This window comes from Schistocerca americana, chromosome 9, assembly GCF_021461395.2.
Source record: "Schistocerca americana isolate TAMUIC-IGC-003095 chromosome 9, iqSchAmer2.1, whole genome shotgun sequence".
Lineage (NCBI taxonomy): Eukaryota > Metazoa > Arthropoda > Insecta > Orthoptera > Acrididae > Schistocerca > Schistocerca americana.
In genome coordinates this window covers 70,250,074-70,277,871 of record NC_060127.1, presented here as the reverse complement: position 1 = coordinate 70,277,871, position 27,798 = coordinate 70,250,074, and the positions used below count along the sequence as shown (strand labels likewise).

Genomic DNA, 27,798 nt, shown 5'->3' with positions numbered 1-27,798 from the left:
GATGGGAAAGTGATCGCTGGACTGAAGGTCGTCAATGACCTCCCAGTGAACAGAGTCGATGAGGGTTGGAGAGCAGAAAGATAGGTCAGTGGCTGAGAATGACCCAGCAGCACCAGAGAAATGAGTCGGAGTACCTGTGTTGAGGATGCACAACACTAGAGATGTCAGGAGGCTCTCCAAAACTCGACCTCGAGCACAAAGAGAAGTGGAGCACCACAGGACATGATGGGCAGGAGGAGAAACAGGCGGGGGAGTTGTTCGATAAGATCTGTGAGAGCCTCTAAGTTCACTGCATCCAGATGAGGTAAATAAAGGGAGCAAACGGTAAGCCACCAACGTGAATGAATTTCAACTGCAACTGCTTGCAGGTCAGTATCCAGGGGGAGAACAGAGGAGTGGTGGTCATTATTGACAAACACGGCCACTCCGCCTTTTGCCCTTTCCCCAGTCAGGTCATCCTTGCGATATAACATATAGCCCCTTAGTACAGGAGCATCAGATGGTTTTAAATGCGTTTCCTGTAAACACAAGCACAGGAGGCGTTGCCGTGCTAGGAGGTTCAGTTCCTCCACATGTGCCTGGAATCCATTCATGTTCCACTGTATAATGGGAGCCATTTATCAGGGTGGGAGTACCTTCATCCTCACTTTCTGTCGGGGAGGAGAGCCCACAACAGGTGGAGGCTCAGTTTTGGGGCGAGATGATTGCCCCATTCTGACATCAACCTCCATCGCCTGTGAAGAGGAGGCGAGGGAGACGTCAGAGAGAATGACATCAACATCAGCAGACTGTATAACTTCAGTCTCCTTCAGCGGGCGAGTCTTTACCTTTGGCTTTGGTTTAGATTTGTTGGCCTGAGGCGGCATTGGAGCCAAAACCTCAGAAGCAGTAGGGGGTGTAGCAGTGCTGGGCAGTGCACAAGACTGGATCCGGGAAGGTGCAGGAAGGTCCGTGATGTTAGCTACCATGGCCTGGTCACAAGGCCGGGGGGGGGGGCAGCAGGCTTCACAGGAACAGCAGCAGCACACGTACATCGACAAACGCAGGTGCTAGTGCTGACAGTAGCAACCTCCGTTTGTGTAGCGGCATCAGTTTTCAAGACTGGCTGTTTCAGAGCGGAAGAAAATGAGGCAGCGAACGTGGGTGGCTGCATGGACTTGTATATTCACCATACGGGATGCGTTTTGTGGTTTTAAGTTCCTGGATCTTCCGTTCCTCAAGGAAAACTCTGCATTTCCTACTCCACACAGGGTGATCCCCAGAGCAGTTGACACACTTGGGAGGAGAGGAGCAACCAACTCCCTCATGGGCGGCTTTACCACATTTCCCGCAAGTGGCTTCCCCTCTACAGCCGAGAGTAGTGTGTCCAAAGTGTTGGCATTTAAAACACCGCATGAGGTTGGGGTAATAACCCCATACACTGAGACGTAGGAAACCTGCCTTCACATGCTCTGGCAATTTGGTGCTGTTAAACGTAAGGATAAATGAGTCAGACTTCATGAGAGCACCATCGACCCATTTCATAATGAGTTGCACGTCCACAATTCCTTCCCGGGACCATTCAGCCTTCAGTTCGTCTTGGGGAATGTCAACGAGATCTCTGCAAATTACAACACCCTTGGTGTAGTTCAAGGTCCCCTCAGTGTGTTACCAGTTTTGATTTTTGGTACTGACATATGGTCTTTTAACACGAAAACTTTTCAAAAACCGAGGGTTTTTGTGCGAGTAACTGATAGATGTACTCTGTAAATTATTGGGACAGCCAGGAAAGCACACGAATTTACCACCTGAGACCACATTGGAGTGGGAGATGTATTCATAGAAGTAACGGAAATACGACATGTACGGGTGATCGGGACACGACTATAACTGGGTGAACGGATGGCATCTGAGCCGAGCAAACTGTCAGATGTAATCCATCCACGATGAGGTCATTACAGATGGAGCTCGAGGTCTGATTGAGGAAGGATTAGGAACTACATCGGTTGTGCCTTTTCAAAGGAACCGTTCTGTGGTTTACAGAACCATGTGTTACAACTCTGACAGAAACTCTAGAATTGACTGCTCCCGTTTGTGTCTGTCAAGCTACTGGGGCAGTGAGTGCTCTCCTATGAATCGTTCATAATTTTCTGCGCCACACACCACTGCATACAGTTGGCACTGTACTCAGGATTCGCCCTGAAGTCGCATAGGAAATTGCCAGAGATATAAAAAGAGATCGTGTCTCTAGAAAACTGGAAAGGTCTAGCCAAGCGACGAGCGTTGACCTCTACAGCTTCTGTGTCGTGTAACGTTATTGGATAATGTTTCCTATCTCAATTTGTTCCTCATCAAATGTTTCTCTGCAGCCTTGCAAAATTAGTCGGTACCTTTTTGTTACACCTTGTACATTTTTCTGGTCTGTCCCTTGCAGCTGTTGGTGCGGATGGTCATGTATAGAAATACTCAAAAATCCTTGTGAAAATCCCAGCACCATTTTTCTTCTGGGTATTACTACTCTAACACTATCATATATACAATCTGACCAAAAATATCAGGACACCATATGTAATATGCAGTTGGCCGTTAGGTGTGACAAGAGGTGGGACTAGTTGGTATAAAAGAACGCCAGGAGTATTCTGTTCAAATGGCTCTGAGCACTATTAGACGCAACTGCTGAGGTCATTAGTCCCCTAGAACTTAGAACTAGTTAAACCTAACTAACCTAAGGACATCACACACATCCATGCCCGAGGCAGAATTCGAACCTGCGACCGTAGCGGTCGCAAGTATTCTGTTATCATCAAAGAAATAACAGTAGCAGGATGGGTTTGTCACTGACCTCACTGACTCATCATGGATATTTCAACCTTTCTAAAGCTGCTCATGTCAAGCTGTTGGTGATATGATTTTGACTGTGGAATGCAGAGGAACAGCCACAGCTAAACCGAGACCAAGCTGAGCTCATGTACTGATGCACAGGGACTGTCAAGCATTGGGGTGTGTGTGTGTATTGGGTATTAAACTGGGGACCTAGAAATGACAGAGAGGCTTCTTTCTGCCTTAGCCTTCAGTGGTTGACAACCCCACAACAGGCCACAGCAGTCCACCCACCCCACCGCCGCCCCACACCGAACCCAGGGTTACTGGGCTGTTCTGCCCGCAGTGGACCCTCCCTGGGAATGTCTCATACCAGATGAGCGTAAACCCAATTGTTTGCATTCTAGAGTAATTATGGTATATGCATATGTAGAGATAGTGTTTGTGCAGCAATCGCCGTGACAGTGTAACTGAGGCGGAATAAGGGGAACCATCCCGCATTCGCCGAGGTAGATGAAAACCGCTTTAAAAAACATCCACAGGCTGGCTGACACACCGGACGTCGACACTAATCTGCCTGGTGGATTCGTGCCGGTGACCAGTACGCCTTCCCACTCGGGACGCAGCGGCGCGTTACAACGTGTTGCGGGCCAGGCAGGCTATTGGGGGGGGGGGGGCTGCTGTAAAAAATTGCGTGAAAGAAGCCCAAGGGACCAGTCATGAATAGAAAAGCGTCATCAGCAGTCCAGCTGGAACAATGTTTGTGTGCAGTCAGCTAAAAGAAATGGGGTACAGATAAGGTGGTGTTATGCTAAGGGGCTATTTTCACGATTAGGGTATGATCCTCTTATTGTACTTACATAAATGTTAGATGCAGAAAAATTTGAACCCATTTTATAGCATATTGTATTGCATACAGTAGAGGAACGGTTTGGAGACGATAACTGATTGTATCAGCATGACTATGCACCTTTGGTAAAGTAGCATCTACAAGGAAATGATTTGTGGACAACAACATTTCTACAATGGACTGGCCTGAACCGAATGGAACACGTTTGGGATGAGTTAGAAGGTCTACTTCGCTATAGACCCCAGCATCTGGTATCAGTACTTACTCTGATTTTGGCATCCTCCACAGACATTCTGACACATCATTGAATAGGTCCCTAGCACCCATCATAAAGGTGATAGGTGGGGCACACCCCATATTAATGTTCACTGATAGGTGTGTGGATACTTTTGATCAGATAGTGTAGATTGAACAGTTATGGCAGATGTATGTACCTCAGAAACTTTTGATGTGTCTTGATGCAGCTACACAGCTCCTCATGAATGTCTGCAGACGTTTTGATCACTGGTTGTCGCTCACCAAAGGGAACCTCCCTGTTCTCGCTGCTGTGATGGATGCTGGTCAGGCGGGTACTTAGTATCTCAAACTGGGCAGAGATGTGGCTCATCACCCCTAAGAAGTACAGCTCGACGTTGATTGTGATGAGGCCAGCAGCTTCCGTCGTGTAGGTCTGGAGGAAGAACACAAACCAATAGTGAACGGCGTCTGGAGCCTTCATCCAAGGAAGCTGGACAAAGGGCAGTCGCCTGGTCTTAGAGTCCTCCAGTAGCGGCACCATCGGCCAGTAAACGCTCACCAACCCAAAGTAGAGGTTCACCAGTACTGTCATCACCAGTGTCCTCCTGTGGGCCTCCTTGAAGGCAGCCACGGACTTTATCTGAGCCCAAGACCCTCCCTGTTCCAGGATCAAAGCGTCGAGGCGACGCATGAGCCGGTTGAAGTCTGGCTGGTAGCACAGGAGGAGCAGCGCCTTCGTCAAGCCGGTGACCATCGGTAGGAATGCCGTCAGGGCCGAGGTGACTTCTTCCAAGCCCTCCAGGAGGCATGTGCCCACGACGCTCATGGTCAACGAGATCGCTATGGACATCAAGCTGAGAACGGTGTAGGCTCGGTACAGCCAGAAGCCGCTCAAGGGCCACTGTCCAAAGAAGCTCAGGATGCGGATGTTCAGCTTGAGAGGAGACTGACCACTGTCTCGCCACGACAGGTGATGAGATTGTGTCCACGTCTTCGGTTCCTCCACTTCACCACCACATCCTTCATCTTTCTTCATTCCGAAGCAAAGGGTTCCCCCCAATGTAGCCTCAACAAAGGCGACTTTCACGCCTGACCTTTTCCACAGTCCAGACTTCAGAGCCGGTTCTTATTCGATGTAAACTCGTCGATGGCGGTAAAGTATCGAATTATGCTTGTGATTCTCCGGTAGCTCTTACGAAACTTGCGCGGAATTAAACTTGGAGCTTTGATCTGTTGTTTCAAGTACTGCGAGGGGGCGTCTGCCTGATTGATTCGAGAACAACAAAGTAAATACTGGTGGAAGGAGTTTTAAACGCCTCTGCACAGTACCGTCACTGTCTTATTCTACGCGTTGTCTATTCTTCTTCAGAATCTACACGCCATCGTGGCAATCTAAGGAGCAGAAAACATTTGAGGTGTGTAACAGTGGAATGAAAATTTCAGAATCTCCCTAATGATAAAGTATCTGTCGAAACGAAAGAGCAATCTTCCTTTCTACCGCCGTAAATATTTTATTGTTTTTCTCTCTGACCTGGCGCAGAAAGAGCAGTCGTTAAGATGGCGTGACATTAAAGCGGCGCAGGAGCCTCTTACTTTTCTCAGCGGAAACACAAAAATCAGTAAAGTTTAATATCGATTTTGCGTCAGTCTGGTGGCTGATACAAATCAAATGGCATATACTATACACAAGGTCCGTACAAAATTTATTGTCTACGGTTGAATAAAGCAGATAAATATGGTTACGAACATTACATACTCGCTTCACGAAGCGTTACGAGAACTTTACTTCCCGCTCTCAGGAGTCTTTCTAAGCACACAATAAAGCTTTCACAGCTGAAATCCTCCAACCAAATATTTCTTTAAAACAGTTACGTCCCATATACACTTGAGCAGTTTTTTAAAATGCGCGGACTCTTCTGTAGAGAGATTGTAGTTCCCTGTATTTTCTCCGTCGTTGAAGTTCAAACTGCAACCAAGCGCTTCTACATTTACGGCGGGGACTGTGGCACTTTTGGAAGCTCTTAAGTTTGTCCCTTCCTCTTCCTTCCCCAAGATATTAACCGTCTCTGATTCTCAAACCGCCGAGCGGTTCTAGGCGCTTCAGTCTGGAACCACGCGACCGCTACGGTCGCAGGTTCGAATCCTGCCTCGGGCATGGATGTGTGTGACGTCCATAGGTTAGTTAGGTTTAAGTAGTTCTAAGTTCTAGGGGACTGATGACCTCGGAAGTTAAGTCCCATAGTTCTCAGAGCCATTCTCAAAGCATCTTTCAAAATATTCAACACCGGGGATGAAACGGAACATCTAACCGCTATTTCTTGTATGCAGTTTCGGAATATATTTACAGTACATGGATGAGGGTGGACAATCCATATGCTGTGGGTGGCTTCCCGCGCAAGTATCCTATATAATGAGCAAGCTGATGCATTGGCCAAGCAAGCGACATCTTTAGGCACTGTCCTGGAACTAGAATTACCTTACACAGCTTACCTACGTGAGGTCAAGCGTCACGCCAACCAACAATGGCAACAGCTGTGAAACGTTTCCCAGCAAACGAAAGGCGGTTATTACGCAGTGCTCCAACCTCGGAATCCTTCACAGACGTGATTCATGAGGACACATTTGCACAGATCCATGATCTCTAGTATCATACGACCTCGCTTCAAACGCGCATCTTTTCCTCAACGTCTACATCGGATCAACGTTTACGCTTCGCCGGCATGTGAGTGTGATTCTGAGTCGGAAGCTGATGTCAACCACATATTCTTTATGTGTCCCAAATTTGACTGCGAATGGTTGGACTATCTGAGGACATTTTTGAGTATGGTACCACCTTACGTAGTCAGCTGCTTCTCTTTTATCTACCAAAGCTATTTGCCTGTGTCAAGTGACTCTTAAGTTCCTTAAGAGAACTGGATCAACCGAAGATTGGAATACAACTCTTCGGCTTTGACCAATGACGTCATATTTTGGATCAATTATAGTGTCCGATACCACCCGTCGACTTTGATCAATGACGTAATGTGTGTTGTTATTTTGTTTGTGCCACAGATTGCTGTCGATTAACGTTAAATGATTTCTCTGGATTTCCTTGTTACGAGCGTACATAAAAAATTCGATGTAGATTGTTTTGATTTCATCTCGTAATTTGTTTTCGGCATCTTTTGTTGATGAAAGTAGTCGTGATTTATAAGGTCTTGATTTCTCACGCTGTTCATCTACATCTACATCTGCATTTATACTCCGCAAGCCACCCAACGGTGTGTGGCGGAGGGCACTTTACGTGCCACGGTCATTACCTCCCTTTTCTGTTCCAGTCGCGTATGGTTCGCGGGAAGAACGACTGTCTGAAAGCCTCCGTACGCGCTCTAATCTCTCTAATTTTGCATTCGTGATCTCCTCGGGAGGTATAAGTAGGGGGAAGCAATATATTCGATACCTCATCCAGAAACGCACTCTCTCGAAACCTGGCGAGCAAGCTACACCGCGATGCAGAGCGCCTCTCTTGCAGAGTCTGCCACTTGAGTTTGCTAAACATCTCCGTAACGCTATCACGGTTACCAAATAACCCTGTGACGAAACGCGCCGCTCTCCTTTGGATCTTCTCTGTCTCCTCCGTCAACCCGATCTGGTACGGATCCCACACTGATGAGCAATAGTCAAGTATAGGTCGAACGAGTGTTTTGTAAGCCACCTCCTTTGTTGATGGACTACATTTTCTAAGGACTCTCCCAATGAATCTCAACCTGGCACCCGCCTTACAAACAATTAATTTTATATGATCATTCCACTTCAAATCGTTCCGCACGCATACTCCCAGATATTTTACAGAAGTAACTGCTACCAGTGTTTGTTCCGCTATCATATAATCATACAATAAAGGATCCTCCTTTCTATGTATTCGCAATACATTACATTTGTCTATGTTAAGGGTTAGTTGCCACTCCCTGCACCAAGTGGCTATCCGCTGCAGATCTTCCTGCATTTCGCTACAATTTTCTAATGCTGCAACTTCTCTGTATACTACAGCATCATCCGCGAAAAGCTGCATGGAACTTCCGACACTATCTACTAGGTCATTTATATATATTGTGAAAAGTGATGGTCCCATAACACTCCCCTGTGACACACCAGAGGTTACTTTAACGTCTGTAGACGTCTCCCCATTGACAACAACATGCTGTGTTCTGTTTGCTAAAAACTCTTCAATCCAGCCACACAGCTGGTCTGATATTCCGTAGGCTCTTACTTTGTTTATCAGGCGACAGTGCGGAACTGTATCGAACGCCTTCCAGAAGTCAAGGAAAATAGCATCTACCTGGGAGCCTGTATCTAATATTTTCTGGGTCTCATGAACAAATAAAGCGAGTTGGGTCTCACACGATCGCTGTTTCCGGAGTCCATGTTGATTCTGTGTTTCCAAAAAAGACATGATACACGAGCAAAAAACATGTTCTAAAATTCTACAACAGATCGACGTCAGAGATATAGGTCTATAGTTTTGCGCATCTGCTCGACGACCCTTCTTGAAGACTGGGACTACCTGTGCTCTTTTCCAATCATTTGGAACCTTCCGTTCCTCTAGAGACTTGCGGTACATGGCTGTTAGAAGGGGGGCAAGTTCTTTCGCGTACTCTGTGTAGAATCAAGTTGGTATCCCGTCAGGTCCAGTGGACTTTCCTCTGTTGAGTGATTCCAGTTGCTTTTCTATTCCTTGGATACTTATTTCGATGTCAGCCATTTTTTCATATGTGCGAGGATTTAGATAAGGAACTGCAGTGCGGTCTTCCTCTCTGAAACAGCTTTGTAAAAAGGTGTTTAGTATTTCAGCTTTACGCGTGTCATCCTCTGTTTCAATGCCATCATCATCCCGGAGTGTCTGGATATGCTGTTTCGAGCCACTTACTGATTTAACGTAAGACCAGAACTTCCTAGGATTTTCTGCCAAGTCGGTACATAGAATTTTACTTTTGAATTCACTGAACGCTTCACGCATAGCCCTCCTTACGCTAACTTTGACATCGTTTAGCTTCTGTGTGTCTGAGAGGTTTTGGCTGCGTTTACACTTGGAGTGAAGCTCTCTTGGCTTTCGCAGTAGTTTCCTAACTTTGTTGTTGAACCACGGTGGGTTTTTCCCGTCCCTCACAGTTTTACTCGGCACGTACCTGTCTAAAACGCATTTTACGATTGCCTTGAACTTTTTCCATAAAAACTCAACATTGTCAGAGTCGGAACAGAAATTTTCGTTTTGATCTGTTAGGTAGTCTGAAATCTGCCTTCTATTACTCTTGCTAAACAGATAAACCTTCCTCCCTTTTTTATATTCCTATTAACTTCCATATTCAGGGATGCTGCAACGGCCTTGTGATCACTGATTCCCTGTTCTGCACTTACAGAGTCGAAAAGTTCGGGTCTGTTTGTTATCAGTAGGTCCAAGATGTTATCTCCACGAGTCAGTTCTCTGTTTACTTGCTCGAGGTAATTTTCGGATAGTACACTCAGTATAATGTCACTCGATGCTCTGTCCCTACCACCCGTCCTAAACATCTGAGTGTCCCAGTCTATATCTGGTAAATTGAAATCTCCACCTAAGACTATAACATGCTGAGAAAATTTATGTAAAATGTATTCCAAATTTTCTCTCAGTTGTTCTGCCACTAAAGCTGCTGAGTCGGGAGGTCGGTAAAAGGAGCCAACTATTAACCTAGCTCGGTTGTTGAGTGTGATCTCCACCCATAATAATTCACAGGAACTATCCACTTCTACTTCACTACAGGATAAACTATTACTAACAGCGACAAACACGCCACCACCGGTTGCATGCAATCTATCCTTTCTAAACACCGTCTGTGCCTTTGTAAAAATTTCGGCAGAATTTATCTCTGGCTTCAGCCAGCTTTCTGTACCGATAACGATTTCAGCTTCGGTGCTTTCTATCAGCGCTTGAAGTTCCGGTACTTTACCAACGCAGCTTCGACAGTTTACAATTACAATACCGATTGCTGCTTGGTCCCCGCATGTCCTGACTTTGCCCCGCACCCTTTGAGGCTGCTGCCCTTTCTGTACTTGCCCAAGGCCATCTAACCTAGAAAACCGCCCAGTCCACGCCACACAACCCCTGCTACCCGTGTAGCCGCTTGCTGCGTGTAGTGGACTCCTGACCTATCCAGCGGAACCCGAAACCCCACCACCCTATGGCGCAAGTCGAATAATCTGCAGCCCACACCGTCGCAGAACCGTCTCAGCCTCTGATTCAGACCTGTCATTTACGAATCAGGAGTTCCGTGTGGCACTGTAGTCAACTGGTTCTCGTTTTATAGCGAAGTCTGCGGGGAATTTATGAAGCATATGGGGTCATTTGTCGGGGGGGGGGGGGGGGTTATAGTTGAAGTAGATGAGTCACATTTTGGAAAGAGAAAGTACGAAAGGGGGCACAAGGTTGTTGGGCTTTGGGTTTTTGGAGTAGTAGTTTTTGGAGGAGATTGTGCTGATATTTCGGGTTGTACCAAATCGGACAAAGGTAGTCTTGATATCTTTGATAGAAGAATATGTGGAAGACGGTTCTGTAGTCATGTCGGATGGGTTTGCTTCGTACGAGGGGTTGGGTGAAAGGGGTTATAATAATTTGGTAGCGAATCACAATATTCAGTTCAAAGATTATAAGAAGGGGGGGGGGGGGGCAGCATTCCAGAAGGATTCCAGTGTTGCAAGACCATTTAGATGAATACCGTTGAAGGAAGAGTATTCCTAAAAGATATTGTTTATTTCTAGCCTTTATGAAAGTAGTCAGCAAAATGTACAACCTTTGTTTTCTTAGTTAGGTGTTGGTGGGTCTGATACTTTTTTCTTGTTTTACGTTGCGCTTTTTTATGGTACTGTATTGTGCGAGCGCTACTTGTTTGGTTTCTCTGGAGGAAGGTTTTTCTGTCGTTTTCATATTTTCTGGTCACAATGGTCGGCCGAAGGAGTATTGCTGTGTCTCTACCGGAGGGTTTATATGATAGACTCGTGGTTTCATTTCTTTTATTGTTTTAAAATTTTGCGTCTGATTGATGGCTGGTGGTTGGGAAGAACTGATTTGGGTGGTACCTCATTCGTGCCTGGCAGTATGTATTTCTTGTTATTTTTTCATTAGTTATTCTGGATTTTGCTTCTTTCGTTAGTTTGACCTTCGAACATTATTATTTCTTGTTATGTCCTTATTTCGTTCTTGTTAGCGTCGATCTTTGACTCCTTTGGAAGTTCATATGCGGTAAGTTTATTTTTATGTGGCCACTTTCATGTTTACCTTTTCGATGTTTTTGCTATACTGCTCTTAATTTACTTTCATTCGTGATATATCAGTTTTACTGAGTGTTGTTCTGGAGTCACTGTACCTGGTGTGACTTTCGTGTAATATAGTTATCGGTTCTAGGGTTTGGTCATTTATACGTTTCATTTCTTTGCGTGTGCAGTAATGTGTGTAAAGATTTTAATTTTTTGAAACTCTAGTCGTATTCTGTAGTTTACTAAGAGGATCATTTTTTAAGCACGTTTCTGATATGTTATAAGATTTTTGCCTGACAAACAGTAATATTAGAATCGGTAACTAGAAATGATCTCCAGCATAGGTTGCTTCTAGTTAACGATTCCATCTATTCGACGGTTCATTATTTAAATCGTTTTTGGAGTACATGTGGAAAATATAATATAATATATGCACTCGTAGTTGCTCTCGTGTTCTTATTTATTTCAGTCATTTTCAACTCGTTTAAATGAAATTCGCGAGTAAATAATAGTCGCATTAAATGTATTATTTTATGGCATGCTACTTTCATTTGTTTACGAGTATGATCACTTCCATTCATAGATTGTCTATTGCAGCATCTTTGCCTTACGTATGACGTCATTGGTCAAAGGCGACGGGTGGTATCGGACAATAGAATTTATCCGGAAGTTGATGTCAACCACATCTTGTTTATGTGTCCCAAATTTGACTGCGGATGGTTGGACTTCCTGAAGACATTGTTGAGTATCGTATACCACCTTACGTAATCAGCTGCTTCTCTTGTATTTACCAAAGGTATTTGCCTGTGTCAAGTGACTGTTAAGTTCCTTAAGAGTATTGGGTCAACCGAAGAATGGAATACAACTCTCGGCTTTGACCCATGACGTCATATTTTGGTCACAGATATTTATTTGTTTATTTTCGAATCATAGATAACATATCAGTCATCTTCTATGGCGAAGTATGATTATCGCAAATGGAAATAAATGAATGAGCTATTAAGAGACAGATATTGAGTATGTTTTCTGTTGCTTGTGGTAATTTTAAATAATTTGTGCACATGTTCTGAATTATACCTTTGTCTGACAGTGACTTGTTCCAGTTGTTGTTTGCTCTGCCTTTAATTGGTATTCTGTTCTATGTAGGTCAACTAAACAATCAGGTCGTGGTACTAGCAAAAGCAGAAGAAGCGACGTACATAACACTGGCATCCTGACCCCAGCTGAACTACGAACGATGTATCCTATACTTCAGTTGGCTTATATTGGTCATCTTAAGTACATGATACAAATTTTATATTTGTCGCTTTTTTACCTTCGCTAATACTAGTATCCAATTCTTCAGATGATCTATATAGGCCATCTGAAGAACAGGATACAAATTTTATGTCAACTGAAGTACAAGATACAAATTTTACGTATGTCGCTTTTTTCGACTTCATCAGTACTAGCATTCTATTCTTTACTTGATCTGTATAGGTCAACTGGAGTACTGGATATAAATTTTACATTTGTCACTTTTTTTGCTTTCGCTTTTACTAGTATCCTATCCTTCAGTTGACCTATATAGGTAAACTGAAGGATAGGATACTAGGCTTTCTACTGTGAAAAAAGTGAGACACCTACCATTACATTCGAAATACGGCTGTGCGTGATGTATATCCACTATCTGTTTTCTCTGTGCTACAACCGTTTGTTTCTCAACACTCGTCTATGCTTTTAAATCTTTGCAATGCATCATCTGTGGTAAATTGTGACATCATTGGTCGGGAGGGGTTGTATCGCCTTCTTCAGTAGTCCCAGAGTACTAGGCACAATCTGTAGGTTTTGATGGTGTACATGTTCTATTTTTCTGTCTTGTTTCTGAAGATATTTCAGGGATGGTGTGAACTGGCGCTCAACACAATTTAAACTACCTTTTCATCTGATTGTTGCAAAAATATAGGGGACACAGCTGTGACGGTTTGAGCTTTCGATACTTGCAGATATGCATTTCTGTAAATTGTTTGTATATTGTAAATATGTGTTGCTGATGGCTAAATCAAGTTGCTACTCGGAAGGCCAAATAAATAGAAAAAAAAACCCTCAGCACACTCAACGACTATCTGTCGCAAGCAGTGCGACTGCACAACGAATTATGACGTCTCTTGCGCGTCGGTTACCTCGTTGTAGGCGCCAACGAGAATGACACTAGGATTTCCCGGAAAATCCCGTATTTTAATTTTTTTTTTTGTCAGAGCAAGTTTCCCGTGTTGTTGCGAATTTACCCTGTAGTTTTCTAACTTTTGAAATGACAGTGAAAATAATTTATTTCGAATGAATCTTTAAGGCTTTACCTACATTCTCTTTTCCTATGGTGAAGAAGGAAACCGGCAACAGCGCTTGCATTACGAGTGTGACTGTCGACCCAGAAATTGGAGGAAGGATCACATAACGCTACGACAGAGGACGAGAGCATTGTTCTGATCAGATTCAGAGTTTTTGACTACTTAATTTAATACGAGTAGCCATGAAGATAGGGTGAAATTACCCCCCAAGGAAAAAAAACTAAAAACCTGTGTTTACCGTTCATGTTGGGAGGAAACATACTTCTAGATTCGTCTTGTGAAAGATAATTGTTTCAACATCTTCTGTTCTATCTGCAAACGAGAATTTAATGTGGCAGAAAATACCGACTGTAGTCAGCATTCAATTTTGAAGATCAGTCGCCAGTGCCCATTAGAGGCCTGGATGCCTCTTTGTTCAGAGCTAAAACTGAAGTATCTTCAAAAAACAATTGATTCAGTTCAGATAGATGACGTAGATGAAGACTGTTGACACCAACCACTACTAGCGAGAGGGGAAGGTGCAGCTCATCTAAAGAAACACCGAAAGTAGCCTGCAGACGAACTTTATAAAGAAAACACTGTTTTTAACCTAAAACAATTAAAAAATGTACGAACGTGTGTATCAAATATACAGAATATCCACAGAAGATGCTTTACGTATAAATAAATCCGAAACGCGTCTGGTGTAATTATTTTTAATCAGGTTGCAGTCAGCTCAAAACAGATAACCTATAGTAACAGATTGATTAAGACTGTTTCTATGATGAATTTTGCGACGCAAAGGATATTTTGAAGCAAGGCATATCCACAGAGGCAATGCAAACAGGATGTAGGTTAATGTTTTCTGTACCTTGAGAGCCAAAAATGCTCAAATTACCAATTTGCTGAAAGTGGCTGTTGTTGTACTAAGAATTGCTGGTTCACACGTTCAGGCAGTAAGAATTTTTTCGCTAATGAACCATAAATGGACAAAGGTGCGCAAAAAAATGTGCCACCGAATTTATACAGGCAGAGATGCAAGTAACAGTGAATTTTAATTTTAATTGTAAAATGTGTAAAACAGAATCGATCTGTGCAAAAAGAAGCAAAGTCTGTAAATAAATACGATCAATAATGTAAAATAATAATAATATCCTTGCTGTTCTTTCTGGCAAATAGTATTTGAAATGTTAATTTTACAGGCTTCCTCCTCTATCGGTTCTTTTCTTTTCAAAATGTTGGCAATCCTAAATGACAAAGTCAGGTACTCTAAAGCAAGCTTTTTGCCAATCACCGCACTAAATTAGTAATCTTCCAAGTTATTATGCACCATACATGCTACGTCGGATTTTCGTTTCTTTTCAGCTGAGGCAGTTAACTAAACTTGTTCTAGCTTACACTTACCACAACACTCCTTCTGTTCATCACGTCTGTTTAATTTCTGCAAGCTTCGAGTAAGTATTTTCTCCTTGTTTTTGGTAATTTTCAACTACAATGAAGAGCTAAAGAGACTGAGACATTCCTAATATCACGTAGGATCCCCACAAGCACGCAGAAGTGCCGCAACACAATGGGGCATGGACTCGTCTAATGTCTGAGGTAGTGCTTGAGGCAACTGACACCATGAATCCTGCAGGGCTGTCCACAGATCCGTATGAAAGGGCGTGGTGGAATCTCTTCTGAACAGCACGTTGCAAGGCATCGCAGATATGCTCAATAATGTTCATGTCTGGCGGGTTTGGCAGCCAGCGGAAGTGTTTAAAGTCAGGAGAGTGTTCCTGGAGCCACTCTGTAGCAATTCCGGACTCGTGGGGTGTCGCACTGTCCTGCTGGAGTTTCCCAGGTCCGTCGGAATTCACAATGGACATGAATGGCTGCAGGTGGTCAGACAGGATGTTTACGTGAGTGTCACCTATCAGAGTCCTAACTAGACGTAACAGGGGTCCCATATCATTCCAACTGCACACGCCCCACACCATTACAGAGCCTCCACCAGTTTGAACAGTCCCCTGCCGACAAAAGCAGGTTCCATGGATTCACGAGGTTGTCTCCATACCCGTACTCGTCCATCCGCTCGATACAATTTGAAACGAGACTCGTATGACCAGGCAACATGTTTCCAGTCGTCAACAGTCCAATGTCGGTGTTGACGGGCCCTGGCGAGGCGTAAAGCTTTGTGTCGTGCAGTCATCAAGGCTATACGAGTGGGCCTTCGGCTCCCAAAGCCCATATCGACGATGTTTCGTTGAATGGTTCGCACGCAGACACTTGTTGATGGCTCAACAGTGAAATCTGCAGCAATTTGCGGAAGGGTTGCCCTTCTGTCACGTTGAACGATTGTCTTCAGTCGTCGATGGTCCCATTCTTGCAGGGATCTTTCTCCGGCCGCAGCGATGTCTAAGACTTCATGTTTTAACACATTGCTGATATGCGCCATACATTCGTGGAAGCAGGCCTCGGACAACGATTCTCCTTTACTACGTTTCATTGAGACGTGTAATATTATTCGGATTTCCGTCATATGAGAGCTGTGAGTACCCTTGGAAAGGCATTCACCTAACTGTATATTAAATGATTAAGTTATGAGATGAGACCTATTCTTTGAAAGACATTTGTTTTATATAATTTACGTAACTGTAAAGATGCGCATCTAGCGCGGACGCTAATACATCGATTGCGCAGTGGCCGGCCGCAGTGGCCGAGCGGTTCTAGGCGCTACAGTCTGGAACCGCGCGATCGCTACGGTCGCAGGTTCGAATCCTGCCTCTGGCATGGATGTGTGTGATGTCCTTAGGTTAGTTAGGTTTAAGTAGTTCTAAGTTCTAGCGGACTGATGACCTCCGAAGTTAAGTCCCATAGTGCTCAGAGCCATTTGAACCATTTGAACCACTCGTGAAAGTGTCACACGGGAAAATCCCCATTTCATCGCTATCTCGGAGATGCTGCGTCCCATAACTCGTGCGCCGACTATAACACCATGTTCAAATTCACTTAAATTTTGACAATCTGCCTTTGTATCAGCAGCAACAAATCCAACAACCGCGCCAGACACTTGTTGTCTTATATAGGTGCTGCCGGCCGCAGCGTCGTATTCTGCCTGTTTACATGCCTCTGTATTTGAATACGCATGCCTGTACCAGTCTCCTTGGCGCTTCATTGTAGAATATGTTTACAATATGTTGTAATATGCTATATTGTTATTTTAAATGTTTAGTCTTCACAACAGTAAGCTGATACATTTTTTTCCACTGTCTACAATCGACGGTGGCCTATACTTTCACATTCAGAAGAGGGAATGCAAGAGGAAGAAGAGAACGGGAAAGAAGAGGAACGCGATGACAGAAATGACTGAGGAACGGCAAAGTATGCGCTACGACCAACAACAATCATGTACCATGCCATGCATGTACCTGAGATGACGGATAAAACCTAGAAAAGTCGTTTCACAGGTGGGTTGCCTGTATGTAACTGTTTTAGATTTGTGCATTCCTCTGAATGCAAAATGTTTGTCACTTTCACAGAAGAAAGCAACCTATTTTTTTGCTATTTAATAAGAAATAGCAGAATTATGGAACATTTTCTGAGTTTACTTTAAGATATAATAAAAGAACAGCATATTGTAGTACTTACATACAGAGTGGTTCAAAAGTCATGTTACACTCTTCTAGAGGTTGCAGAGGCGACTTAGTAGATCAAGCTTTACACAGAAACCGATCTCTGGAAAAGTCATTCAGAGCGTTAAAGTTACAGCCGGCGTATACAGGGTGTTACAAAAAGGTACGGCCAAACTTTCAGGAAACATTCCTCACACACAAAGGAAGAAAATATGTTATGTCGACATGTGTCCGGAAACGCTTACTTTCCATGTTAGAGGAGGAGGAGATTAGTGTTTAACGTCCCGTCGACAACGAGGTCATTAGAGACGGTGCGCAAGCTCGGGTGAGGGAAGGATGGGGAAGGAAATCGGCCGTGCCCTTTCAAAGGAACCATCCCGGCATTTGCCTGAAGCGATTTAGGGAAATCACGGAAAACCTAAATCAGGATGGCCGGAGACGGGATTGAACCGTCGTCCTCCCGAATGCGATTTCCATGTTAGAGCTCATTTTATTACTTCTCTTCAAATCACATTAATCATGGAATGGAAACGCACAGCAACCGAACGTACCAGCGTAGACTTCAAACACTTTGTTACAGGAAATGTTCAAAATGTCCTCCGTTAGCGAGGATACATGCGTCCACCCTCCGTCGCATGGAATCCCTGATGCGTTGATGCAGCCCTGGAGAATGGCGTATTGTATCACAGCCGTCCACAATACGAGCACGAAGAGTCTCTACATTTGGTACTGGGGTTGCGTAGACAAGAGCTTTCAAATGCCCCACTAAATGAAAGTCAAGAGGGTTGAGGTCAGGAGAGCGTGGAGGCCATGGAATTGATCCGCCTTTACCAATCCATCGGTCACCGAATCTGTTGTTGAGAAGCGTAGGAACACTTCGACTGAAATGTGCAGGGGCTCCATCATGCATGATCCACATGTTGTGTAGTACTTGTAAAGGCACATGTTCTAGCAGCACAGGTAGAGTATCCCGTATGAAATCATGATAACGTGCTCCATTGAGCGTAGGTGGAAGAACATGGGGCCCAATCAAGACATCACCAACAATGGCTGCCCAAGCGTTCACAGAAAATCTGTGTTGATGACGTGATTGCACAATTGCGTGCGGATTCTCGTCAGCCCACACATGTTTATTGTGAAAGTTTACAATTTGATCACGTTGGAATGAAGCCTCATCCGTAAAGAGAACATTTGCACTGAAATGAGGATTGACACATTGTTGGATGAACCATTCGCAGATGTGTACCCGTGGAGGCCAATCAGCTGCTGATAGTGCCGGCACACGCTGTACATGGTACGGAAACAACTGGTTCTCCCGTAGCACTCTCCATACAGTGACGTGGTCAACGTTACCTTGTACAGTAGCAACTTCTCTGACGCTGACATTAGGGTTATCGTCAACTGCACGAAGAATTGCCTCGTCCATTGCAGGTTTCCTCGTCGTTCTAGGTCTTCCCCAGTCGCGAGTCATAGGCTGGAATGTTCCGTGCTCCCTAAGACGCCGATCAATTGCTTCGAACGTCTTCCTGTCGGGACACCTTCGTTCTGGAAATCTGTCTCGATACAAACGTACCGCGCCACGGCTATTGCCCCGTACTAATCCATACATCAAATGGGCATCTGCCAACTCCGAATTTGTAAACATTGCACTGACTGCAAAACCACGTTCGTGATGAACACTAACCTGTTGATGCTACGTACTGATGTGCTTGATGCTAGTACTGTAGAGCAATGAGTCGCATGTCAACACAAGCACCGAAGTCAACATTACCTTCCTTCAATTGGGCCAACTGGCGGTGAATCGAGGAAGTGCAGTACATACTGACGAAACTAAAATGAGCTCTAACATGAAAATTATGCGTTTCCGGACACATGTCCACATAACATCTTTTCTTTATTTGTGTGTGAGGAATGTTTCCTGAAAGTTTGGCCGTACCTTTTTGTAACACCCTGTCTGCAGGGTGATATCGTAATGATATTACAAGCTTTCTAGGTTGATGTAGAAGGATAAATGCCTCCGTCTGAGGTAAGGGTTCCTGTACCGGAAACGAACGGGTCGAAAGCCGTTCTGATACTTCTGACAGTGGGATACATGTAGGGTGTGCGACTTTCAGAGGTGATAGCATGGACTAAGATAAGAAAAAATGTCCAGTAAACATGGACTTTAAAATGCTTATCTTAAGAGCTATGAGCACTGGTTCAATAGGGGAGATGTGTTTCACAGTAGCGAAGATGGACAAGTGCCCATAGCTATTAAGGTAAGTATTTTAGAGTCCATGTTTACTGGACATTTTTTCTTGTCTTAGTCCATACTATCACCTCTGAAAGTCGCACACCCTGCAATCTTACCAACAACAGCACCAATAGTAATCCTTCGTCCCTTCTTTGTGTTGTTTACCATTGGACGTTTCTATTTGTTGGTCTTGTAACTTTGGTTCGTTGTACGGTAGATGTTTAAATACTTGAAAGTCTGCATATTTTTCGTAAGGTATTGGCAGAAGCTCTGATAATATAACGCCAGAACCAGCAACAGTGATTCACCTTTCAAAAAGTTTCGTATTTGAGAACATCATCACAGGCTCGATAAGAATTTGCCAGGTCCTTGCGGTTCATGCTCAGGCTCAACGTCTACTTGAAGACCAAAAGAATGTTCCAAACGTACTCGTGTTCAGGCTCAATTGTGAGTAAAGCCGCATTTTATCAGCTTATCTTCCTTCACAAACAAAGTTGCCCTGAGCAGTTGTCTCTTCAAAAAAAAAATTGTTTTTTACGGTACTTCAGTCTCGTCTACTTTCCTCTCGAACAGGAATGCCTGTGTAAGGCCTTGTGTTCATTCTTGTGGTTTCAAAATCGTTTTGGTAAGTCTGCAGTAACTTCCTTTTTTATCATACCAAAATTTCTATCACATTCCATGTTCGATTGTCCTTTTATTCGAACTGCTGTTTTGACAGTATGTAATCTCTTAATTGTCTGAACGAGATACTGACGGTATGTGAACACTGCACAATTTTTATTCTATCCTGAACACAGGTCACAGAATATTACAAGAACTCTTACTTTTGAATCAACGATTTCTCTCACATAATAGTGCAAAAAATAATAACTTCATTCGCTGCTTCATTCCTTAAATCTTCGTTGTAAGTATAAAATATTGCACCACTGTTGGACATTTGATGAAACATGAAACATCAAGACGATAGTTCCATGCAAAGTAATGAAGACCCCTTGACAAACAGGAATTTCACTCATGCTATCAGTTCCTCTGGCTCTTGCAATGTATCATAAAGAACAATTTCTGGCACTGGGATCGTCATGCCTCATCCTTCTACGAGCTGGTTAACTAGGAAGATTTGTCATTCCAGTCACCTAATAAATTGGAACCTGTCCTCTTTCGTGGGGTTTATTTCTTTCAGACATGCAAACATTGAGAATTTGCAGTCAGTGCCTAACTCACGAGACATTGCCCTAAGGTCCCTACAAAGATTACTCAGTCTGTCGTACCATCTACTCTTTTTAACTGATTAACAGATGGCATCTCGCCTTCAGCTTGTGATGATCCGAACAAGGTCATGTGTTTACGAGCTGTACATGTTCTTGTGTTTGCTAAGTAATATTTTTGGTAGTAAAAAACACCTTTCTCTTTCCTGCCTTTCCTAATGAGATAACTGTGTTGTGTGTGTGTTTTTGTCATGGTGTGACTGGTTACTGGTTTTTATCGTCGCACAGACTGAATACTCACTTAACGAATTTACTTACGGCATTTTTTTTAGAATATTGTGAGCAATAGTATCGGCATATACAAAGCTTTTATGGAGCCTTCTGATCAGAAAACTATTCTTATTTACGAAGCCTTCGGTAGGTCTGTCATTTGTAGTAATTGCATTAACTGGCAATTAATAGTTTCATTTCTAATGTTTCCAGTGAATAACACGATCCTTTACTTTTGTCCCTCGTAAACAGGTATCGACATTGCAAAGGAAATCTTGATTGGGAACTGAAGTCACTTAACATAAAACGAGAAATCCGGTTTGGATCTCTGGTATATGGGGTATGAGAGAGATCACTCCATCAGATGGATCTTTGAGGATAGTATCTTCGATGACAGTATTTGACATAGTTTTAATCTGGAAACAGGGAGGATTGCAGAGTTTCGGAAGATTAAGACTCCATAGCAGTACGTTAATCATAAGTTGATAAGCCATAGATACAACTTCCCTTTTTTCTGTTAAAAACCGACGGAGCTGAATAAACATAAGCAGTATATTGTGCTGTATACACATTTTGTTTGAAATTGTATATAATGAGGAAAAATATATGTAGAAGAAACAATTTGTCTAACGGTTCAATTGTCCTAATGTTGTAATATTTTGAGGAAAAATGATGGCTCACGCGTCAAGGGATAAGTGCATTATAGCTCTCGAATAATACTAGTCAAACCTGAAACTAAACCAAAGGACACTGTGATAACACAAGTATACATGCCAACATCCAAAGACGAAGATCCAGTCTTTGACGAAATATACGAAGAAATAAGTAATGGGATGAGAAATGAGAGACGAAAACCTGATTGTCATGGGGACTGGAATGTGATTGTGGATGAATACGCGAAGGAAGAAATTATTGACAAATATGGATTTGGAAGAAGAAATGAGAAATGAAAGAGGAGATCGACTAAACGAGTTCCGCTCGAGGCATCAGTCAGTTGTTGCAAACACACTTTTCCAACATCACAAACGAAGAAGATACACATGGAAGGCCCCTGGAGATCTGAGGAGACAGCAGATTGATTACATTCTGGTGAAAGATTGCAGGAGCTATCCGTCTGCACAAATAGGCAGTGACCATAACCTGGTTCTGATGAACACTCAGATTCAAGTGTCTGATGAAGAAGACAGTAAAACGTAAAAAAATTGGAACTAGAAAAACTGAAAACCAAGGGACTGGCAAAGCGCTGTGCTTGCGAAACAAGCAACATAGCTAAAAATTTTCAGTGTGACTGAGTAAGTGATGACTGGGATCAAATTAAATATGGTATATACAAATCAGTAGAAAAGATAGTTGGAAAAACTAAACCCAAAAACATGAGGAAATGGATTACAGCAGATGTTATTGAGCTTATAGAAAACAGGAGATTATATAAAAACGCGACTGATGAAGAAGGAAAAGCTGAATACAGATGACTGAGGAATTTAGTCAATAGAGAAGCTAGGAAAGCAAAAGAAAATTTTCTCGAGGAAATGCGCGGGGAAGTGGAAGAAAATATCCCAAACGGAAGAACTGCTGTAGAGTACAGAACAGCAAATAAATTTTTTAACAAACGTAAAACAACAGTCTCAGGTACAATAGAAAATAAAGAGAGGAAAATGCTGTTTGGTGAAGACATGGTGAAGAGATGGAAAGAATACATTGAGGAGTTGTATGCCGGAATACCTCTTTCAGGGGAAATAACGGGATGAGAACAGCAACTAGACGAAGATGATGAGGGAGATTATATTCTGCAAGAAGAATTTGACAAAACTCTAAAAGAACCGCAGGACAACAAAGCAACGGGTATTGATGACGTCCAGGCAGAACTAATAAAGAATGCTGGTGACAGCATGAAAATGATACTGCTTGAAGTTATTAGGTCCTTCTACAACACAAGAGAGATATCAACAAACTTCCAGAAATGCATTATTGTTCCTATACCAAAGAAGGCAGCACCTACAAAATGTGAGCAGTACCGAACTTTAAGCCTAATGTCACATGTGTCAAAAATTCTCATAAAAATAATTCTGATGAGGATTGAAGAGAAGGTGGAGGATATGCTGAGTTAAGATCAGTTTGGTTTCAGAAAGGGATTGGGAATAAGAGAAGCGATTCTGTCACTGAGACTCTTTATCGAAAAGAAATTACAGAAAAATAAATCAACTTATATGGCCTTTGTAGACCTGGAAAAGGCATATGATAACGTTACCTGGCAAGAGATGTTCAGAGTGCTGAGAAAAAGTGGAATAAAGTACAAAGACATCCGTGTGATACTCAGTTTCTATAAGAATGAGGTGGCAGTGACTAGGAACTGCCACCAGCAACAAGACGCAAATATCAGGAAAGGGGTAAGACAAGGATGTGCTCTCTCTCCTATTCAGTGCTTACATCCAGGAAGCTATGGACCAAGTTCGAGAAACTACTGAGGTGGAGATAAAAATTAATGGGCAAAAGATAGACATGCTACGTTATGCAGATGATATTGCTATAGTCACAGAGACAAAAGGAGATCTAGAGAAAGTCCTCAGAACGACGGAAAGGATTCTAAGCAATCAGTATGGAATGAGAATACACAAGAAAAAGACTAAAGTGATGGTATGCAGTACAGAAGCAGAAAAGGAACTTCCGACAATGAGAATTGGAAGAGAGGTGCTGGAAGTGATAGACGAATTTATCTATCTGGGAAGGAAAATCACAAGGAATGGTAGATGCCGGAAAGAAATTGTGATCAGAGTACAACAGGCCAAAATTGCATTTAATCTGAGAAGGAATTTACTCACCAGCAACAACATCAGTCTGAAAATAAGGAAACGTATGAAAGCTTTCGGAATTTACCTACCTGGGAAGCAAAATCACAAGGCATGGTAGATGCCGGGAAGAAATTCTGAGTAGAGTACAACAGGCCAAAACTGCGTTTCATCTGAGGAGGCACCTACTCACCAGCAACAACGTCAGTCTTAAAATAAGGAAACGTATCCTGAAAGCTTTCGTTTGGAGTGTGACGCTATACGGATGTGAAACTTGGACAATGAGAAGAGAAGAGAGAAGACGGCTAGAGGCCCTGCAGATATGGTGCGATTGAAGGGTGATAAACATCAGCTGGAGAGACAAGGTAACAAATAGGGAGGTGCTTAGAAGAGTAAAGGAAACCAGATCTCTGTGGAGGCACATCCACACAAGGAATCTTCAAAGGCACATCCTAAGACACAGCAGCATCACTGTGGCAATTGGGGGGGGGGGGGGGGGGGCCGGCAATGGATATCACACATGCAGCGGATCATGAATGATGTACGTAGAAACGTAGAGGAAGGCGGACTGAATGGAGGAATGGCGATCTGCTGCAATCACATTTGAGATTTTTTTTTTTTTTTTGTTTTTTTTTTTGAGTTGAACACTAAATCAAGAAGATGTTGTAGTTAAAACTGACTGCGAGAAGGAAACTAAACCACACCTTTTCACAGCATGCCAGAGCACTACATTTTTTTACTGTCAGCTTTACGGAAGAAACCTGTTCAATGGTGTTTAAAAATTGTATAGCCATGTCTGCCTGAATGTTCATTAGAATGTTGCGCAAAAATTTGAAGTAAATCAATAATGGACTTTTTGACTTTTTGTTAATGACATTTACCCTCTTACATAGCTGTACATAATCTATGGCTGTCCAAATATTATTAGAGTATGGTCTGAAAATTTGAAATAATTCGGTAAAGAACTTTTCGAAAATTTTTCTAACACTGTTGTGTATGTGTGTGTGTGTGTGTGTGTGTGTGTGTGTGTGTGTGTGTGTGTGTGAATATTCGTCTGAGCGTTTACTAGAGTATCGTGGAAAAATTTTAAGTAAACGGGTCAAGAACGTTTCGAGAATTTTTCTAACAGCGTGTCTCTGTTATATGATACATGCACTTATTTAGGACATATATTGACAAGGACAAGTGTTATAAGAATTGGAAGTTTTGTCAGAGTATTGTGGAAAAATTAGAAGCAAATGCGTGAAGAACTTTTCCAGATTTTTGCTAACAACCTTTCCCATGTGTGTAGTATAAATATACTTATTTACCATATGTATGAAAAATGTGTAGCCTATGTCTGTCTCGACCTTTACTAGAGAATTATGTGAAAATCTGAAGTAAATCGGTCAACAACTGTTCGAGATTTTTGCCAAAAGCCTTTCCCTTTCATATATTATATATATATTTATATACCAAGTATTACTTTAAACATATATAACTGACGTCCATGCAAACGTTTATTAGAATATTTAGCAAAAATTTGAATTAAATCAGTCAAGAACTGTGACTTATCTGTAATAAGTAATCTATGGTTTAGTGAGGAAACTGTAGCACAAGTTACTTTTACAGTAAGTCACTAACTCTCCACTTCCAAAATTTTAAATGACCATTATATAATAGTAAAAATCAGATACAACGGAGACAATGAAACGTATACGAAATTTTTGATAACCCACAGCAAATGAATGAATTTACAGTTGGAAAAAGCTACGTTCGTTTATCAGAACAGCAATTATTACGTAAGTTATCTCAAAGAAAGGTGCAATATAATCACTTTACTAATTAAAAAAGACAAATACTATCTGTGGTTTTAAATTACCAAAGTAAATGCATTACTATAATTTAAAAAAATTATCAAATACTCGTCAGTTCGTTATGAAAATGCCTAAATAGTGAGCTCTCTCTATTACAGTAGAATTGTGTTATCTCGCAATAATGCTTACCTACACAGGCAATACCTATCAGCTTCGCAAATAAACATTATCGAATTTCACAAATTTTAATAATTTATAAATAGTGGTATACGTATGAAAGTCAGTGCAGCTGCAACTCCGAAATGCGATACACCAAGCAGACAACAGAGACACTTGCAGAAAATCAGTCATGAAATGAAAAGTTTGAAACAATATGGTTTTCCTGGGCCAGTGTTACAGCATTTAAATTACCTTTCTGTTACTGTGACAATTTCCTCCTTCCATTCTCCTTGTCTGTCTCGTCTTCTTCCTCTCCTATCCATTTCCCTCTCCCCCCTCTCTCTTCGTCTCCTACCCCCCTCCTATCTGTGTGCATCTCATCCTTCCCCTCTTCATTTGCTCCTTCCCCGTTCCCTCTCTACGTTATCACCACTAACTCAATAGGAGGTTGCTGGTTCTCACCCACACAGTATTTCTTTCCATATGCAGCATGTATGCCGAATTTGCTAAATCGATCCAACGGTTTAAGAGAAGCTTTTTACCTATAGCTTTGCCCGTGTGCACACATGTCGCATGTTGTTGTGGTCTTCAGCCTGTAACCTAGTTTGATGCAGGCCTTCATGCTTCTCTAACGTGTGAGTTCGTCTTCGAATAACTTCTGCAACCTACAACTTCCTGGGTCCGCTTACTACAATCATCTCTTCGCCTCCCACTACAATTCTACCGGCCAAACTTCCCTCCAGTATAAAAATGGTGAGCTATTGATGTCTCAGTATGTGTCCTGCCGAACAATGCCTTCTTTTAGTCAACGTGTGCCACTCTTTTTTTCTCCATTTCTATTCAGTACCTAATCACTACTTACATGAAATACCCATCTAATCTACAGCATTCTTCTGTAGCAGAAAATTCCAAAAGTTTCTATTGTCTAAACTGTTTAGCGTCCATGTTTCACTTCCGTGCATAGCTACACTCAAACAAATACCTTCAGAAAAGACTTCCGAACACTTAAATCTATATATGACGTTAATAGATATCTCTTCTTCAGAAACGCTTTTCTTGCCATTGCCAGCCTACATTTTATATCCTCTCTACTTCAGTCATCAATAGTTAATTTGATACCCAAATAGGAAAACTCACCTACTACTTTAAGCATCTCGTTTCCTAACCTAATTTCCTGACCATCATCTGATTTAATTCGACTAAACTCTGGTATCCTTGTTTTGTTTTTTTAGATGTTTATCTTATATCCACCTTTCAAGATACTGTCAGTTCCGTTCATCTCCTCGTTCAAGTCCTTTGCTATCTTTGACAGAACTACAATGTCGTCGGCAAACCTCAAAGATTTTATTTCTTCTCCCTGGACTTCAATTCCTGCTCCAAATTTTTCTTTGGTTTCCCTTACTGCTTGCTCAATGTACAGAATGAATAACAACTTGTCTCACTATCTTCTCTACCACTGCTTCCCTTCCATGCCCTTCAACTCTTGTGACTGCCATCTGGTGGTTATACAACTTGTAAACAGCCTTTCGATTCCTGTATTTTATCCCCGCAACTCCCAGAATTTCAAGGGGAGCCACATGTATTCCACATATGTTTAAAATATTTCACACATATCTGCAAAGATAATTCACATGTATCTCTAGCGAATTTTGCCCTGCGTTTTTGTTTTCAAACATCTAAATGTTTGTAATGCTACATCCCCTGAACTATGTGTCGTACAATGATATAATTTTGTGGGTAGATTCATTAGTGTCTGCAAGACGTGTCACGAATACAGTTAGTAGTGGAGAACTAATAAATTAAAACGTTATGCCTGTTGCGGCAGTTTTACGACACGAACGGCGAAAATTTTGGAAGCCATAAGCTTTTTTGCTGTCATCATCTTGTGTGGGGGCTGGCAGTGAGAAAAAGTTTCATAAACGTTTGAAATTCTGCGTGAAGTTTGTTGCAAGACACTAAGTGCTCTGATTCTCCAATACTGCAAGAATTTATCAAGTAGGCGGTTCCCACTCCCAGAGCGATTCTTTCCAGAACGTAAGTGATATCTGTATGAAGTTTCGCTGAAATCCGTTTAGGAGGAGATGTGGAACATTACATACATATATTTTTATAACGCGTATGGACTACACGTCACATAGATTACATTCAGGCGTGAATAGCTGATCGTGGCTTTCTTTTCTTTGTTTTTTTTTGTGCCATTTATCACTTGGCTCAGCTTTGGCAAAGTGTGCTAATGTGAACAATTTCAAATAATTCGAAGTCCACGTCAAACTGCAG

General features: G+C 42.4%; 1 protein-coding gene across 1 annotated transcript; it reads right to left on the bottom strand.

Annotated features, from left to right (window-relative positions):
- Positions 1-4,064: 4,064 nt before the first annotated feature.
- LOC124550658 lies at positions 4,065-4,922 on the bottom strand. The gene has a single exon (XM_047125381.1). It carries the CDS (start codon positions 4,920-4,922, stop codon positions 4,065-4,067), a length of 858 nt encoding a protein of 285 aa, XP_046981337.1.
- Positions 4,923-27,798: the final 22,876 nt, after the last annotated feature.